This window comes from Mesocricetus auratus, unplaced genomic scaffold (assembly GCF_017639785.1).
Source record: "Mesocricetus auratus isolate SY011 unplaced genomic scaffold, BCM_Maur_2.0 Super-Scaffold_100014, whole genome shotgun sequence".
Classification (NCBI taxonomy): domain Eukaryota; kingdom Metazoa; phylum Chordata; class Mammalia; order Rodentia; family Cricetidae; genus Mesocricetus; species Mesocricetus auratus.
In genome coordinates this window covers 74,376,952-74,395,360 of record NW_024429197.1, presented here as the reverse complement: position 1 = coordinate 74,395,360, position 18,409 = coordinate 74,376,952, and the positions used below count along the sequence as shown (strand labels likewise).

Genomic DNA, 18,409 nt, shown 5'->3' with positions numbered 1-18,409 from the left:
AGGAGTCTTCCGAGGCAGCATGCCTCAAGTGACCCTCAGCCCTACTACAAACCGTGGCTGGCACCCACTGTCTGTGAGCCCGCTTTCTTCAGCTCCCATGCCCTCTCCTGTTTTTACCAACAACAGTGGCTTCTCTCAGCCTGCAGCCAGAGAGGGTGAAGTGTACCAACAGCGATCCTCTCCACAGACACTCCCCATTTAGCTGCTGTTTGTGGGGGTGCACGTGGAGGAGGGCAACACCCATTCACTACCAGAACTGCTGTGGGGGTGTCTCGGTGGTGTAGGGTGGAAATCCCCCCCTCCTGTCAAAGTAGGCCTGGTCTTTTGAATGTCTGGAGTTCACATTCCTCCAAGCTTAGACAGTACTCTCAGCGTCCGATATGAAGACAATAGCTGGAGTATTCTTTGTGCCAGGTTCTGGGTTCTATACACAAGACGTAGGTGATCCTTTTTAAGTTCCGCCATTACTTTGCATGTCCGTTTTACCTGCTTTGCCCTCATTTTACAAAAGGAAGCAGACTTGAGAAGAGTTAGTTACTTGTCCAACCCCGTACCAAGAGAACAGGAACCGGGATAGGAAAGCAGGTTGCTTTGGAGCTCCCGTCTTTACCCAGAAAGCTGCTGGCCTCTGGACTCCTCGGTGTTATCTCACTGGCTTGAAACCTACTGTATCAGGAACCCATCTGTGGGCAGCTGTTCCTGAATCCCAGGACAGGTGTTACTGCAGCCTTTTAGGTCCCAGCACCTTGTTCCAGGCACATAGGCTGACTTATCTGTAACACACACACACACACTCACACACACACACACTTACAGGCGTTCACACTCACACACAGACACACACATACAGAGGCCTGAACACTCCAGCAGATGGCAGGAGTATCATCCTTGTTAGATAAGCAGGGAATTTGACCATCGGAACAGTTAGGGGGCTGCACACAGCAGGCTGGGGGAGCTTGGGCTTGACCTCAAGGCTGTCGGTCTCCATAGCCGAGCTCCTGGCCTCCACCAGGTATAGTGCCACACATGATCCCAGAGGTCCTGGAGCATTTAGGATGCGTTAGCTGCACAAGGAGAAATTCCACAAACTATCTAGAAAATTAATTATTTAAGCTTCTTGGTTTTGTGATTTTGATAATGTAATCTTTACTTGAATCTTAGATTTTAGTCAACATTTCACATCTTCAGAATTAGGGAGAACAAAAGCCACAATGAAAAAAGATTATTCAATCACAAAACTAAATATGCATAGAAATTAAGTAAACCACCAAATGATTCTCCCCCAAAGTATACAGTATTTATCATACAAGCTTAGCACTGCCAAGTGATAAGAGGCCTCTTGAGGGTGACCCTCTTTGATGCCAGTGAGGAGCTTGCAGGAGCTGGTAGGGGACCACAGACTCTACTGTGAAGTAGAACAAGGGGCCTTTAACCCTTTTTTCATCAGCAACTTCCTGAAAGCTAAAATCTGCCTCTGGGAGGAGCAGCCTGGCTAAAAATGGTTTTGGGCTAAAAATAGTCAATCCTGCCACCCTGGTGGGCAGAGTCTCCTTCCCTCCCTCCTTCCTGCCCAGCAATTTGCTGACTTGCCCCCCCCCGTTGTTGCTATGGTAACAAGGGAGGTGGGTCACAAATAACTGGGTCTGGCTTTCTGCCTGGGGCTGGCCCCAGGGGCTGTCCTTTGCAAACACATGCCCCTTTCACAGCCTCTCAGGGTTGGCCAGGAGGGCTGTTTTTCTCTGCTCCCCTCTCTCTGGCCCCGCCCATTTCCTGGCTCCGCCTGTCTGAGTCCCAGCCCGGCTTGTGCCTGGAGTCCAGTCATCCTGGCTAGGATTGCAGAGAGATAGAGAGAGAGAAAGAGAGTCAGAGAGAGACAGAGACAGAGACGAGTCAAAGAGAGAGTCAGAGACAGAGTCAGAGAGAGAGGGACAGAGAGTCAGAGAGAGAGGGACAGAGAGTCAGAGAGAGAGAGAGAGAGTAAGAGAGACAGAGAGTCAGAGAGAGAGAGAGAGAGACAGAGAGTGAGAGCACAATCCAGCCCTCTGCGGTCTGCACGTTTGCCTGGAACCCTGTGGCAGGCAGGAGCCTGAGGTGCTCAGTTTGTCCTGAGTCGCAAGGTGGGGGACTCTTGGGAGATGCTCCGAGGCATGTACCTCACGCGCAATGGGAACCTACAGAGGCGGCACACCATGAAGGAGTAGGTGCCCCTTGCTCCAGTTTGCAGACTCCGGCACCCCAAGTTTGCAGGGGTTCTATAGGCCCAGCTGACCAACCCTCTGCTGTGCTTCTGCCCCCAGAGCCAAGGACATGAAGAATAAGCTGGCTATCTTCAGGCGGCGGAACGAATCTCCAGGGGCCCAGCCAGCCAGCAAGACTGACAAGACAACCAAGTCCTTCAAGTAGGTACCTTCTGCCATCCCGAGACTCTGGTGGTCATTGGCTTTTAAAGAGAAGGACTGGGGAGTGGGGCCGGGGAAGAGGCCTTGTCCACTGGATCCTACTACAAGGCGAGGGAAACTTCCAGGAGGCCAGGCGGGGTGGTGGGAGCTGCATTAGCTTTCCAGGCAAAGGTCCTTATGCATTCCTGCCCTCACCCCTCAGGCCTACCTCGGAGGAAGCCCTCAAATGGAGCGAGTCCCTGGAGAAGCTGCTGCTTCACAAATGTGAGTAGGGGCCAGCCACTCTGTTTCCTTCCTGCCTTCTCACCATCCTCTTCCCATACCTCAACCTGGAGAGTGTCCACCAGAAGTGCCTTCACTGTTTCCTGGTCCCAGTCGGGTGTTGCTGCCTTGAGAACAGAATGGTATACTAGGGCCCTTAGTTTGGTCTTTGGGTTGGCTCCTGCCAGCCCCTCCCTGCCTGTGGGAGCGAGCGCTGCCTGCCAGAGGCCTTTGGGACCTGTGTGCTCAGACTGTATCCTCAGAATAAGGGCAAGCATTTCCATGTACTGAGGGCTCACACCGGGCCAAGTGTGCCTGGCACCTCTGGGCAGGGTCCCTCTCAGCTCCCATGGCTCCAGGAGAAGATGGGCTGGACAATCCTTGTTTTACAGAGGAAGACACTGAGGCATAGATGGGAGGAACACCAGTCAAAGCCCCAAACAAGACACTCACAGGGCTAGGGCCATGCCCAAGTGTTCCATCGGTCTTTGGGAGCAGGGGCTGTTACTAAGTTCCCAGCCGTTCCCTCTCAAGGCTCTTGGAGGGGTACAGTGTGGGGGGGGTGCTAAGGGCCGGTAAGGCTGGCTGTGTCTCTCACCTTGGCCTGGTCTTCCCCTCACAGATGGCTTAGAAGTGTTCCAAGCCTTCCTTCGCACTGAGTTCAGTGAGGAGAACCTGGAGTTCTGGCTAGCTTGCGAGGACTTCAAGAAGGTCAAATCACAGTCCAAGATGGCAGCCAAGGCCAAGAAGATCTTCGCCGAATTCATTGCGATCCAGGCTTGCAAGGAGGTAAGGCTTTAGCTAGGCCCTTGGGTCCTCAGCCCCCTGGCCCAAGAAGCTTTCTGTGGCTAGGACACAGCCAACAGCTCAGGGAGGGAAGAGGCACCGGCGACTCTTAGTGTCTAGTCTGCAGGGTAGACCAGAGAACAGGATGGTAGCTCATAGCAGAAACGGCCTACCTCGGCACTGCCACGTGCCAGGCGCGTGCTGAGCTCCCGTGTTTAGTTTTATCACGACCTCTCAAACAACTCTGAATGTCATCCTCATTGTTCTAGTGCTTGCCTTGCAAGCGTAAAAGCCCAGACTGGATCTCCAGAGCCCACGAAACACACCAACCAGGTACCGTGGTGCGCGCTTGTAATTCCCTCTCAGGAGTCAGACAGGATGGTTCGCTGGCCAGCCAGGGTAGTTCAGTCTGTGAACCCCGGGTCAGTGAGAGATCCTGTCTCCCCAAGGAAAGGTGGACTGCATCTGAGGAGTGACGGCCGAAGTTGTCTTTGGCTGCCACATGCAAGCATGCACGTGGGCACGCACAGTTACACACAAAACAGAGTGTCTCAGAGAGCCTGATCAGAGACTTCATTCCCACCAAGTGCCCTCTGTGTGTGGGCACGCCGGCCGGCATGGTTCTCACAGCTCCACGGAGACATAGCACCATCTAGCCCACATATAGAAAAACTGAAGGACAGTGTCCCCGAGTGATTATCTCAAGGCTGCTGGCCCATGAATCTCAGCAGCCTGGCCCTAGGAGTGGCGTTTTCAGGTATCCTGAATTTTGCCACCAGCAGCACGTGACTGAACCAGGTCTTGGGGCCCTTTGTAATGTCACACGGTACAGAAGAGGCTACAGTGGCCCCATGGCTTCCCTGGTACTTGGCCTGCAGACAAGCAGCCCTTGACCATGTCCCTCTGTGACTCCTCAGGTAAACCTGGACTCATACACACGAGAACACACCAAGGACAACCTGCAGAGTGTCACACGAGGCTGCTTTGACCTGGCACAAAAACGTATCTTTGGGCTCATGGAAAAAGACTCATACCCTCGCTTCCTCCGCTCTGACCTCTACCTGGACCTCATTAACCAGAAGAAGATGAGTCCCCCGCTCTAGGGACCACCAGTATCCAGCTCAGCATTCACACCAAGCGGAGAGGGCTCCCTGCCCACCCACCTCCCTCCCCTGTGACGGAGGGGGCAAGCGAGCCCCCAGAGGCTGTGTCTCCGGACAGACAGATGGACATTTGGATTCGAGGCCTGGACTGAGAGAGACCCAGGCCACTACAGGAGTAGGAGGACAGGCTGCATCAGGTTCTCAACGCCCCGGTACGAGGGGACCAAGGGCCCCGGCAGGTCAGGGGCCCCGGTGGAGCCAGACCAGGAGCTGTGACCCCATGCTTTGGAGATTCGGTTGGAGACTTCATGCTGACCAAGTTCCTTAGAGAACTGGCTGGGGTGGGGGAGGTCAGGAGGCCCAGGCCTGGGCTCTGGGGCTGTCCTGGGGGCTGTTGGGGCTCACAGCTCAGATTCCCCCCCCCATTGAATTTTATTTATTTAAACAGTAGGTGGATGCTTGGCACATGAACTGTAATAGGAAACCCTGGCCCTGTCAGTTTTCTTAACTTACAAGTGCAATATCTTAACCAATGCCTTGTTAAAGCCACCTGTGGGGGTGACCACCATCCTACAGTTTCAGGGCATGTTCTGGTCCCAGGAACCAGTGGTGGCAGCTGGGACTTCTAGACTGACAAGGCTGTGGGGGGATGCTGCAGAAATCTGACACCCCCTGGTAGGTGTCCCCCAAGAGACCTGGGAAGGCATAGTGCCCCCCGGCCACACCGTAATGAGTGCTGGAACAAATAAAAGGCCTGTGTTATTCTCATTCTTGGTCTTCTCTGTGTGTCCCTTGTCTCTAGCCTTCACGGGTAACTGGGCTGGGAGGCCTGGGAGGCACCTGTCCCACCGAGGGAGGCTACTTCTCTCTTGCTGCCACCTATTGAGCACCCTGAGGCTGGAGACACTGTCACACTGGGGAGGGCTGCTTCCTCTGCTGGCCACAGGTTTCCTCATTTGTTCAGATAGGGACAGTGAAGCAAGCCAGGTGACCTGGGCGAGGTCCTTCGGCAGCGGGTGACAGACACGGTCTAACTGAATGAAGCCTGATTGGGTAAAGCTTGTGCTCCTGGCCCTGGGGTGGCAGCTCAGCGGGCTGGCTAGCTGTCTGTGATCAAGTCAGTCCCCCCTTTTACCCGGCTACACTCTGCGCTGTTACTGGGATGGGTGAAAGAGGGGTGAACGGGGCCGGTGTCTCAGGCAGGGTGGCAGTCGGCTCACAGGCCTCTCTAACAGAAGGAGAGCTGAGGAGGTACAGGAGGCAGGACTCCAGAGTTCCTGAGGCCTGGGTCCGTCTCTCCTTTGTGTTCCGTTTCCTCTCCCATGCAGCAAAGGGTGCACATGTAGAAGTCTGCAAAGGCATACTTGAGGGTAGTATACTCTTGCGTAGACAGGGAAGAGGAGGGCCCCAAACCAGAGCGAAAATGATACCCAGGCAGGCCCTGAAGCCCACACATTCAACCTTGTGAGGCATGGTCCAGAGTGAGAGCTCTTCTGAGAGGCTGAGACAGTCTCGACAGAGCTGGTCCACGAGAGTCTAGATGGCATCCCCATCCCCTAGGTCCCTTTTCTTGCCTGGAGACCAGGGCTCAGGTCTGTCCACCAGGAAGCTGGAGAAGCAGGGGACATGGGCCTGGGCAGTCACTCTCTTCTCTGCCACGCTATGTCTGTCCCCTGCACAGGGAGAGGATCAGAGCTGCTAATATCCATCATGGTGTTTGGGGGCTGAGCCATGCAGGATGCTTGGGTGCGGCATGAGTTTGAGAGGGTCCATGGTCGTACTGATTCCAGGTTTTCACTGGGCAGGAGCGTGTGAGCCTACACTTGACTTCTGGCCCTCTGCAAAGGCTATGCCTCGGGCCTGTCTTGGGAAGACCGTCTGGACACTAGGCTAATCTCCCCCTTTATAAGACAAGCACCGTCATAGTCAGGTGTGATTATTCTGTCTCCCAAGGCTGCATGGGCGCTAGAATGATATAGTCCTGGGTTGAACATTGTTGTTACTGGCTTCACTTTGGCTGGCCTGTTGCTGTGGGGCTCCGATACAAGTAGGTAAGGTGCCATGGATGACTTCGCTCCAGGACAGAGGCCCAGTGAGCCAATGCATATGAGGGTTTGCCTGGGACCAGGCATGGAGCAGGGACTCCATATATGTTGGTGGTCATTTTACTCCCCCAGGAGAGTGCTGGGTCTCCCTTCCCCAGGCCCTGGAGACCTAGCAGTAGGCCTAGTCAGTGAGCCTGTTTGGCTTTATACACAGTGAAGGCCTTTCCTACCACGCAGCCTCATTAAGGATGAACATTTGGGAAGCAGAGCTGTGTTCCTAGTTGAGAGCCCGAGTTGGAGGACCTGATGACGGCAAAGCCACTCCTTGTCCTCCAAACAGTTGAGAGCAGCGCCAGACCAGAGCTTAGGACCCCGATGCCCTGCTTGGCCCGGCTCCTCTGTGGCTTGGAAAAGCCCCTGGATACACACAGAGATTCAGCGTCCTCTTTCGTGGGGTTCCAGGGATGCAGCCATGAGCCAGACCCTCCACCTTCCAAACCCAGGTTGCCATGGAAACCAAAGTCCAGGAGAACAAAGTCAGGCAGATGGAATTCCCATTTCGGAAGGCCCCATTGCCTGCTTTCCATGACTCATGCACACCCTGGCTCCTTTGGCTGCAGAATGTCTTTGGCAGTGTGCTGAGCAGCTGGTGGCCGGGCTGGAAAGGCTGGGTTCTCCTGTCCTGGCCCCAGCTGGACTCCGTGTGCGTTTGGGCACACCATCCTATCCTGTTAGGCTCTAGTGCCCTCCCTGTAGTGTGTTGTTTAGGACCAGCAGTCCGGGGTGGGTGACGTGGGTCCCACGCTGGGAAGACCTTTTTTCTCACACAGGGAGAACGGGCAAGCCAAGGCCCTAGCTCAGTGAGGGTGTGGAACCAACCTCTCTCAGCCCCTAGCTCTGCTTCCTCCTAGTCCTGACCTGGAAATCAGTCTCTTTGCCTTTCTGCCTCCGGTTGTGCCCTGAGAGTTGGGACTCTAAGCGAAGCGGTACATGGGGTCACTGGTGGGTAGTCCTGGCATGGGTATGTGTCCTAACATAAGCTGTTATTGGCGATCGTATTTAGGGTCTGACTAGAGAATGGAAACTTTTCTTCTCGGGCCCCTGATCCTTGTGTCACTGGAAGACACAACCAGCATGTTTTCAGGAGTCAGTCAGACAGACTGTCCCTTGCAGTGCTGCACAGCCTTGGCCTGGCTGGGAGCAACTGGGGTCAACTAGAGGGGTAAGTGGGGAGGGCTCAGCAGTCGCCACTCTGCTGGATGCCAACTCTGTTGGGCTCCATGTGGCTGAGTCGAAGTCCTCTCCCTCAGACTGGTATGTAAGCACATACTTTCCTGTCCTATCCTGGCCTGGGACATCCACTGTCCCTAAGCTCCCCCAGCCTGCAAGAAACCAGCTGGTCCAAGCTGCCACCAGTGCTGTGGACTTTCCTGGGTTTCTGCTTGCATCCCTTCCCTGACAGGGACTTCATTATTTCCTGAGGGTGTGCAGGAGGGCCTGGGACCGTCTTGAGGGCTCTGGACTTCTGTCCACCTGTCATCAGGATCCTGAAGCAGGTCATTGGTAGCCCGTGAGGGATTCTGCTCATAGACTCTCTGATTCTAAGCCTCTCTGATGAACTTCTCTGTCCCCTAACGCCCCAGCCCCAGGCCTGTTTCTGCTTTAGAGTCTGGACCCTCACTTAAGGCACAGACTCTGAGCTCAGAGACACACCTTGTTTGCCATTGTTTTGCTTACAGTTGGCAACATCTGCAGAACATCTGGCTTTGCCTGTCTTCTCCATGACTGAGCTAGGCAGGAAGAAGAGGTACCCCAGCCTCCTGCCATGTTGGTGCCCTGAGCTGACAGACTTCCTGAAGAAAAGCTGTGGGGCTGTTTCAGGCCAGTTCAAAGACAGGATGTAGTTAGTGAGGGATGGTAGGCCAGCTTGCAGATGAGAAAAGTTCCCTATACTCAAGGCACACTCTGAACGTGGTGTGGTCCCTGCCCTGTCCCCACCCATCCTCACAGCAGCCTGAGGCAGGAGCTAAGGATTGTTTTCATCCCAAAAACGAGAAAGTGATGGTCCTGGGGAATGTGGGTGAGCATCTTGCTGATGGCAGTACTGGGACCCCAGTCTCCAATCCCCAAACCCTACCTCACACAGAGCAGGAGGCAGAGAAGTCTGTTGGGAGGCAGCTTGGTCTGCAGCCCAAACAAAACCTGAGGTACAGAGTCCATCCTGCCCTTGGGGACACGGAAAGAGTTGTTGGTTGTGATGGCTCCAGTACCTGTGCTCTTGAGTTTAAGGCTGTACTCTATCCCTCAAACCCTATTTCTGAAGCTTGTTTTAGCTCTTCAGGAAGCTTGCCCAGACAGTAATACTAACTACAAGAGGCCTTTCTGTCTATTCAGAGTTCCTGGTATCTTTCCCTCCTCACCTGTCACAGGCTGTAACTGCCTGTTCTATGGGTTCATTTTGTCACTGTCTCTTCCTTTCAACAGTGAAATTCTCAGGGATGGCTTCTGTCTCACCCTTCATTGCATCCCCAGTCTTATCACAGGCTTTGACATGTAACCAGTGCTTAGTTGGTGCCTATTTACTGTGGCTCCGTGTGTGGGCCGAGGACGGGCTCAAGCTAAAAAACTACCACGGGAGATAGCTTGTCTTGAAACTTAGGAACCGGACTTTAGAACTCATGTAAAACGTCAAATGGTGCATGCATGCTTGTCACCCCAGCGCTGGGGAGGCTGAAGCAGGCAGCTCCCTGGGGCTTGCTGGCCAGTTCCAGATCAGTGAGACACTCAAAAGACAAGTTAGTGCACAGCTAGGGAATGACACCTGAGGTTGACCATGGCCTCCACTTGCCCACACTCTGCAAATAGAGCTTGAGTTCTGCTTGAGTTACAGGAACACAAGGCAGAAAGCAAATGGAGATGCCCACAGCCCAGGGCTGGCTTGGCGTTTGCTGCTTTATCTTCTAAAAATGCAGCGTCTGCCCCACAGCCAAAATGTCTGCTCCTCAGTGAGGTGAGGGCTAAGGAAGACGGGAGAAAGGTTAATGCCAGTTATTTCTTATTGGGCCCCAGATTGTCACATGATACTCCTGATCTTAGTCACATGGCCACACTGAGTTATAAGGGACACTAGAAACGTTGACTTAGTTTAGAAAGTGATATGGCCAGTTTAAGACAACAACGAAACAAACAAATTGAAAAAGAGCTCGTACTACTCTGGGAGTCTGGAGTAACCCAAGGGTAGACCAGATATTGAAGGACTGGCAGCTGTCCGCTCTCTAACGGCAGCCCCCTATCCATTTCAGACTGGAAGGTGAGTGACGTTTATCAGTCGGCCACTGCAGCACCACAGGAGAGCTGCCCCAGCTCAGTGGTTTAACAACACAACTCACTTCTCTGACACGCTCTGCATGTAGCTGTGGTCAGCGGATCCCAAAGGAGCTGGGTAGCCGGCTTCTCACCATGGCTGGATACCACGATCCTGCTCTCTACCATAAGAGCCGGGATCCATCGTCCTGGGAAAGTTCCTACTGCAATGAAAGCAAGGTTTTATTTTAAATTTCGAGGTTCTAAAATAATTACATGTTCATAGGAAATTACAAAATAGTATAGAGAAGTCACATGTATGCTTGCTGCTTCACCTAGTACCCCCATAACTACATCCTCCACGATTATAGACCAGTATCAAAAATGGAAACTGACATTGTACAGTATGTGTGTAGAGTTTGATGTCAGCTTGTCACAAGTGTAGATTTGTGTAGCCACTACCACGATGAAGATACAATGACACAATGACAAAACGATTCTGTCACCACAAAGAGCTCCCTCAATGCCTTTTATAGCCATACACACCCCCACCATCTCACCAGCAACCGCTAATTTGTGTTCTGTCTGTATAACTTTGTCATTTCAGAAGGTTGCATAAGTGGAACCACACAGTGTGTCATATTTAAGGTCCCTTTTTTCATTCAGTTTAACATCTTTGAGATGTAGTTAAGCTGTTGCCTGTGTCAACTAATTAGGTCTTTTTATCGCTGAATAGTAGTTCCCAGCGTGGATGATTGTTACTCACATTCTGAAGGACTCTTCGACCGTTCCCAGTGTTTAGCTGTCCCACTTAAAGCCACTACAAGAAGTCATGTGGTTGTCACTTCCCATTTCTCTGGGCAGATGACCAGAAATGCCATTTTTTGGGTCCTGTGGTCAGTGCAGTTTTAGATTTTAAAAGACTGACAAACTGCTTTCCACAGTAGCAGCCCCGTGCCATGTGAGATCATTTCTGTGCCCGTGGCAGCAGGTGATGCTGCCCTGCATCTCTGTTTTGTCTCTGCTGTTTTGGCAGATGTACAGTAATACGGCACTAGTCTCAGTTCACGTTTTCCTAAGGACCGATCAGTGATGCCGTGCTCTGCTTCAGACACCTCCGTCTGCACACCCTCGCCGGGGAGATGCCTTTTGCCCGTTTCTAATTAGATTGTTTACTCTGGGGCTGTTGACTTTTGACTGTGCTTTATCATCTTAGTCTTGTGTTTTAGAGTCAGAGTAAAAATAATGAGTTTCCTTATGACATCTTCGTAAATATGTGCTGTGTTTTGTTCACACCCCACGCTTGTCTCGTGCCCCACGTGTGAGTACTTCCCTTGTGCTATGCATGGTCTTTGTTGAATATATCACTGACAGATAATTTCAGTTTATAGCTTGCTGGTTCATTCTCCTAAGCCTGTCTTTTGCAAAAGCTGTTAGTTTTGATGGGTGCCAATTTATCATTTTTTAAAAAGCGGATTGTGATCCTGGTGTTAGATATATCTAAGAACTTTCCCCTGAGATGCACAGCTGCAAAATTTTCTCTGATGTTTTCTTCTGAAAAGTTTTATAGTTCAATAAAATAATTATTTTTTGATGTGTGTGTGTGTCCATATGAGCATATACACAAATTTATGCAGATGCCTGCAGAGGCCAGAAGAGGGCATTGGCTCCCCTGGAACTGGGGTTACAGGTGGTTGTGAGCCTCCTACTGTCATTTCTGAGAACCTAAGTCTGGAAGAGCAGCATGAGGTCTTAACCACTGAGCCATCCTTCCAGTCCCCTAAAAGTTTCATAGTTTTGTGTCAAAATCTATGATCTATTTTGAGCTAACCCCGGATGCTATATGTTATATTGAGCTTAAATTTTTATGCAATCTCTCCAATACTGTTGGTTGAAAAGATTCCATCCTGTTGAGTTGCTTAAGGAAACAAAGCCAGCTTTATGTGGTTATCCACCTACAACGGACAATTCAATGATTTTGAGGTGGGGCATTTGCTTCAGTTTTGGGATTTTCAGAGTTGTATAGGCACTGTTAATAATTAACTTTAGAACACTTTCATCATTTCCCCCCAAAATGCCTTCCTACCCATTAGAAGCCATTTCCTTCCCTGAGTCTACCCCTAACCTGTCTGTCTCTGCAATTTGCCTATGCTGGACGTTTAACGAGGATGGGATCACCCTCTCTGTGGCCTCCTCCACATACCCTGATGGTTTAAGGCTTAGTGTGTTGTGACGTGTCAGCCCTGGGTTTCTTTTAATTACTTAGTAGTCTCCCATTGTCTACAGTCACACTTTATACACCACACTGGATTTCTGTGTTCCTTCATGGATGCCTGGGTTGTTTGGATTTTATTTATTTATTTACTTATTTTTCCAGTTGAGAACAAGGCCATGATAAATATTCATATGCAACTGTCTTGCGTGGCTTCCATCCTCTCCAGGACACGCTTAGCTGTGGAATGGCTGAGAGAACTGTGTATGTCATCTCCCGGGGCACCATTAAACCTCAGCATGTGGGTTTTCAGTTTCTCTCCCTCTTCACCGACACGTTTCTTTCACCTTCCTGCAGTGCGTAGCAGGCTGCGGGGCTGCTTTTGTCCTCTGGCAGGAATTCATGGCTCTCCTCACACTGGTCTCCTTCTGAATTCTCTGTTTTGTGGATCTGGGTTTCCACCTTCTACCAACACCACACAGCCTTGATTGATGGACCACACTCAGGAAGCCTGGGGTAGTGATTCCTTTTTATTTTTTCTTTCTTTAGTGTGTAATATGTGTGTGTTCCTGTGTCAGTACTCAGGTGAACAACTGCATGTTTCTGAGGCAAAAATTTTCACTAAACCTGGAGCTCACTAATTCAGCTAGACTGACTGGCCAGCAAGTCTCAGGGCTCTGCTGTCTCCACACTGTTGAGGTTACAGGCACATGCTGCTATGCCTGATTTATTATAGAGGCGCTGGTGATCACACTCACATCCTCTGGCTTGTGTGGCAATAAATGAGCCATTTCCTTAACTATTTTTTTGTTTATTTGTTTGTTTGTTTAGAGACAAGGTCTCATGTAGCTCAGGCTGGCCTCATTACATAGCTTGAACTTCTGATTTTTGTGCCTCTGTCTCCTGAGTGCTGAGTTTACAGGAATGTACCCAGGACTAGTTTATGCAGTTCTGAGGATCAAGCTCAGGGTTTTGTGCATGCTAGATAATTATTCTTTTCTTTTGTAAAACAATTTTAGTTACTTTAGTTGCCTTAGCAATCTGTTAATTGGGGGATACTCTAGAATACAAAACCCTCTAGAGATCTTGATAGCAATCACTTGGGAACCGTATTCTGGTCCGTGTGCTGTGATGGACCTCCCAATCTATGAATGTGGAATGTCTATCAGGTTATACTCCTTCTGTTTTTGTCAGCATTTGAGAGTTTTCTGCGCTTGAATCCTGTATATATTTGATTATGTTTGTATGCGTCTCAGTTTTCTTTCTGTTGCTGTGAATAAATACCATGACTTAGGGAGGAAAGAGTTTATTTCATCCCACAGCTTCTAGTCCAGCATCCAAGGAAGTCAGGGTGGGAACTCAGGGCAGGAACCTGGAAGCAGGAACTGAAGCAAAGACCATGGAGGATGCTGCGTAAGATGGGCTTTCTAGATCAGTTTCAGCCCAGGCTCACCTGCCTAGGGATGGCACCACCCACAGCAGGCTAGACCCTCCCTGCTTAGCAATTAGCAATAAAAAAATGCTCCACAGACCAGTCTGACCAAGGCAACACCCAATCTAGACTTCCACAGATAACTGGGCTGTGTCAAGTTCAGCTGAAGCTAGCTAGGATACATCCACTCCAAGAAAAATCCCGCAAAGATGTCTTAGAAGTCCCCAACCTCAAGATACTTTGAGTTTTTCCAAATATTCATGCAAATAGAGACAATTTGTTTATTCCTTTCTGCTCTGGCTGTTCTTGTTGACACAGGTTCTACCTAGTCTTTCACTACTAAATAGTGCAACCGTAGCTTTTGTAGATGATCTTTATTTATACAGGAGATTATTTTGTCCATGTGTTCAGTGTGTGTGTGTGTGAGTGCAGGATCACATGGAAGTCGAAGGACTGTCTTAGTCTTCCACCTTGGCTGAGGCAAGCTCTCTTGTTTGTTACTATGTTTCAGGCTAGCTGGTCTTGACTTTTCATGGATTCTGTCCCCACCTCGAGTCTCAACACAGAAGCACCAAGATGTTAGATAAACAACTCTGTATCTGGCCTCTACTTGAATTCTGGGGTTTCAAACTTGGGTTCTCACACTGTGTGGCAAGTGCTTTATCCTCGGAGCAATCACCCTGATTTTTATTTTTTTAACTTTATTTTAGGTGTGTCTACTATTTCTATTGCTATGAAGAGACACTGTAACCAAGGTGACTTATAAAAGAAGATATTTATTGATTAGAGCTTGTGTTTCCAAAGCACTAGAGTTCATGACCATTATGGTGAGGAGTGAGGCATCAGGCAGGCAGACATGGTGTGGGAGCAACAGCTGAGAGCTCACATCCTGATCCACAGGCACAAAGCAGAGAGCTGGCTGGGAAGGGTGTGGGCTTCTGAAATCTTAAAGCATACCTCTCCCAACAAGGCCACACCTCCTCACCCTTCCCAAGCAGTTCCATTGGTGACCTAGTGTTCAAACTTGTGAGCCTATAGAGACCATTCTCATTCATGTCACTGCAAGATGTATGGGTGTTTGCTTGCACGTATGTCTGTATGTCTGTGCATGTTTGTCTGAAGGCTATTTTTTCTTATGCTGCTGCCTTTGGCATTCCCACCCCACGAGTGAACTTTAGCTCCTCCTCAGGCCTGGAAGGGTATGTTGTGGGCCCTCTCCATCCTTCCCAGCTTCACCTTCTACACTGAGGATTGGGAGTGCTGACTGGAGAGGAGCGGGAGGGACGGTGCCCATGGTGATGTCTACAAACCCAGGAGAACCTGGTTTGGTATTCAGGGTCCTCTAAAGGAGCCTGAGCTGTTCCCCAGTCCCTTCTTCCTCTCAGTGCTGCAGCTGGCCCCACGCCCCATTCTGCCCTGTGAGGTGCCTTCTTTCCCTAGCTGTATCAGCTTGTTTGTGCAGGCCCTTCCTCCCAAGTCTTGGCAGGTTGACCTAGTTCACCTCTGAACCCTGAACTCCACCAGGCTCTATGCCTCAGGAATCAGAGCCAACTTTGGATTTTCCGTTGAGCACTCTGTGATGTACATTTGGGCTCCAGGGTCAGGCTGACCTGGAAGCTGGCCAAGCTGGGCTTCACCAGAGTGGCGGACAGGAAGAGCACAGGCACCTCTTGACCCCAGCAGCCAGACAAGCTGCTGAACCCAAACACTCTTGGGCTATTTTTATCTCACTGGTTCCCAGCAGGGCAGGCCTGGCCTGTTCAGGGTCTGCAGGGAGAACAATGAACCTTTGAGGCCTAACTGGGCAGAGTGAGGCCTGAGAGGAAGGCAGCAACTGTGAGAGCAGGGTCAGGGCTGGACAAGCCCTGCAGGGGGTGCTGACCACTGAGTGATACAGAAGGCGGGGCTGCAGCAACAGCCATCACTGCTGCCGCCGCAATTCTCAGAGCCCCTTCTAGGGTCTGAACTACAAGTCTTCAGGTGTCTATCAACAGATGTGGACCCCGAGATCCCAGGGCAGAGAGATCAGCAACATGAGCTACACAACGAGAGTAGGAGTCAGGATTTGAACCCATGCCTTCCCTACTCCTGTGAACACGTAAGGGTCTCAGGCTTCCCTGGGACCCATGGACCACAGTTGCTCCATAAAGGTTCTGACTCCGTGAGTGACCTCAGACAAGCTGCTTGCTTTTCCTTCGGCTGCAGTATACTGTCCTGTGGAATGGGCAGAGCTTTCTGGTAAGGCTATGTATGTGTAGCTAGCTGCAGGTGAGATGGGTTATTGCTCACCAGCTGGAGAGAGGCCACGAAGGGGCAGCACCATGCCCATCATCTCGCCTCTGCCTGTGTCTGCCCTTTAAATTCTCTGTGCAGGAGAGCAGCAGGAACCTTCTCACCTGAGGGGGGTGCACACAGGGGGCTCCCGAGTTCTCAGCAGACTGGGAACCCAGCACGAGACAGGAGAGGAGGGTGTTAGGATTCAGGCATCTGTACTGGCCTGCCCTTGGGGGCCTGACAAGACACAACACGCCCTCAGCCGAGCAGCTAAGAGCACCCCCTGTGCACATTTGCTGCATTCCTTATAAAAGATGTCTCTTTCTCTCCCACCGCTCGTGTCCCCAGGAAACAGTCTTTCTCTCTCCCTGCCCCATCTCTGTCCCCTTTTCTGCCCCCCCCCCCTCCAGTAAGCCTCCCATGTGAGCCCTGTTACATGGGGCGACTTTCCTTCTTCATGTTTTCTTTTTAAAATTATAACAGGGGGAGCTTCCAGAACTTTTCTCCAGACCAGGTTCTCCTTCTCAGCTGCTGAGGGATGGTGTGTGTGTGAGAGTGACCATGCCTGACTTTGGGATGTCAGTGGTCAGGGTTGGGACACTCTGTACTATCTCACAAACCTCAGGAAACTTGGTCACCCAGGTTAAACCTGTGCTAATGCCTTTGGGGGTGGTGTGGGATGTGGGGTGCCTCTGGAGAACAGCTGTTGGCACTGCGTGCAAGGGGGGCTGAAGGATGGGCGCTGGGGGGGCACAGAAACTGGGGTGGAGGGGAGACCATGTCAGGACACACGTGGCAGACAGAACTGCAGACACTAGGCAGTTCCTATGGCAAGAAGGTGTCCACACTGTCCTGGAGAGTCAAGCATCTGGGAAGGCTTCCTGTAGGAGATGCCAACTAGGGAGGTCTTGAAGGGTGATCACAGATTGCTGGGGCTGGCATTCCAGAGACCCTGTGGGAGCAAAAGCCTGATGTTTCTGAAGGCCTCAGGTGACATCATGCTGAGTGTTCGCCTCCTGCAGGTGCCAGACATGTGTAGCAGGCATGTGCTCTCGTGGGGTGGTGAAGACATGTGCTGGCCACGTGGAGATGGGATTGGGGCATCCAACTGAAGACCAACCTGAGGAGCCTGAGAGGAACCTGAGGCTCTGAGAGGAGAGGGCCAGGTGACACCGTTCCAGGGAAGGAGGCCAAATAGCTGGTGTTTGGTGATTTCTCAGGGCAGGGGTCTACATGCCACTGCGGGCTGGATCACAGTGCCAAGCCTCCTGTGAGAGGGTAAGGAAGGTCTCCACAGCACTGGTCAGGTCTGACATCGTGTGGCCCTGGCCTCATGGCCTCCTGTTTGCAGAAGCATTGGATAGTGACTTTCCAAGAACCGCTGTTTGTCTCTCTAAGCCTTTGCTGGCACATGGAGAAGCTTAACCTTTGGATCAGTCATGCCTAGCTTACAGCTCGTGGCTACCCAGGGCAGCAGGGGACAGGAACATGACACACATCAATCAAGTGCTTCTCTCCTGCCAGGCCCATGTGGCAGATACTCCTCATGCTCACCCCAAATCCTTATCCCTCCCTAGAGGGAGCCATTGATATCCCCACTTTACAGAGGAGGAAAACGAGGCTCTGGGTGAGAGGAGGGCTGAGGCAGCCTCAGATCTGGATCTTTCTTTCCACCCCAAAGCCTAGCTCCCACAAAGCCCTGGCAGTCTCCAGCTGGGCTGCGGCAGTTTCCAAGAGGTTGGGGGTGAATCTGGAAGGAGAGCACGGGAAGCAGGTGTCTGGCCTGCCAGCTGCCTGGGAAAGATGGAGAGATGGGGAGGAGTCCCACAGTCCCGTGTGCTCTGTGACATCACTTCCCTCCTCACCCTGTGCTCCAAAGAAAGCCAGTGCCCTCAAGGGAGCCACACCACCGCACCCCTGCAGACGGCCCCAATGTCTTTGCTGGATCTCAAAATGAAGAGACACCTGTCTTGGCTGCGGGTTGTCCTGGTGGCCTGAGTCCTCTGGAGTCCTGGTGGCTTCCAGGGATCTGCGCTCTTTTCTTTCCTCTGAGTCTCTTCCCCCCTCCAACAAAGGAGAGCATTGCTAGCCCCTTGCGGGACCAGTGGGAGGGGGAACTAGGCTGTGTTCATAGACAGGCCTTCAGAGGCAGCTCTGGGAGCCTTTGCAGGGCTACAAAGGTGGCTGCTGGACCTGGCATGTGTCTCTGTGGTGGCAGCATTTCTTGCTGTCTGGCTCTTTGGCACCCAGTGCTTTGAAGGCCAGACCAACCACAGGGAGGAGATGACACCGGGTTTTTCCTGTGGAGACACTGGACTTCTCTGAGCAGGATCTGTGTTGCCTGCTGCTGTTTGGACTGGGGAGGGGGTGGGCCGAGGTGTCACCAGAGGCCAAGAGCCTTCTGACTTGGGGCAGGGCAGATGGGGAGCAGGTTTTTGAAATGCTACTCCCCTTTCCACAGTCACTACCTGTCATGCTATTCATCTAAGAAAGATATAGAAAAGGTGGGCCGGGGAGAGGTGAGGCTTCAGTTCCAACTGAGCTCTGGTACCCAGAATGGACCCTGGTTGCATCATCCATGTGGACATGAGCAT

At 51.6% G+C, this 18,409-nt stretch overlaps 1 protein-coding gene across 14 annotated transcripts in view; it reads left to right on the top strand.

Annotated features, from left to right (window-relative positions):
* Rgs3 (regulator of G protein signaling 3) overlaps positions 1 to 5,317 on the top strand; it is a 137,225-nt gene extending 131,908 nt beyond the window's left edge. For 13 of the 14 annotated variants that reach the window (XM_040757359.1, XM_040757358.1, XM_040757357.1 and 10 more), the window contains 4 exons: positions 2,298 to 2,399; positions 2,602 to 2,663; positions 3,283 to 3,449; positions 4,364 to 5,317. In XM_040757359.1, the coding sequence (XP_040613293.1) occupies positions 2,298 to 2,399; positions 2,602 to 2,663; positions 3,283 to 3,449; positions 4,364 to 4,549 (517 nt within the window). In that variant the 3' untranslated portion in view covers positions 4,550 to 5,317. Of the gene's footprint in view, positions 1 to 1,931; positions 2,198 to 2,297; positions 2,400 to 2,601; positions 2,664 to 3,282; positions 3,450 to 4,363 lie in introns of those variants that run through there. The other variant, XM_040757372.1, reaches the window with a different exon arrangement.
* Positions 5,318 to 18,409: the final 13,092 nt, after the last annotated feature.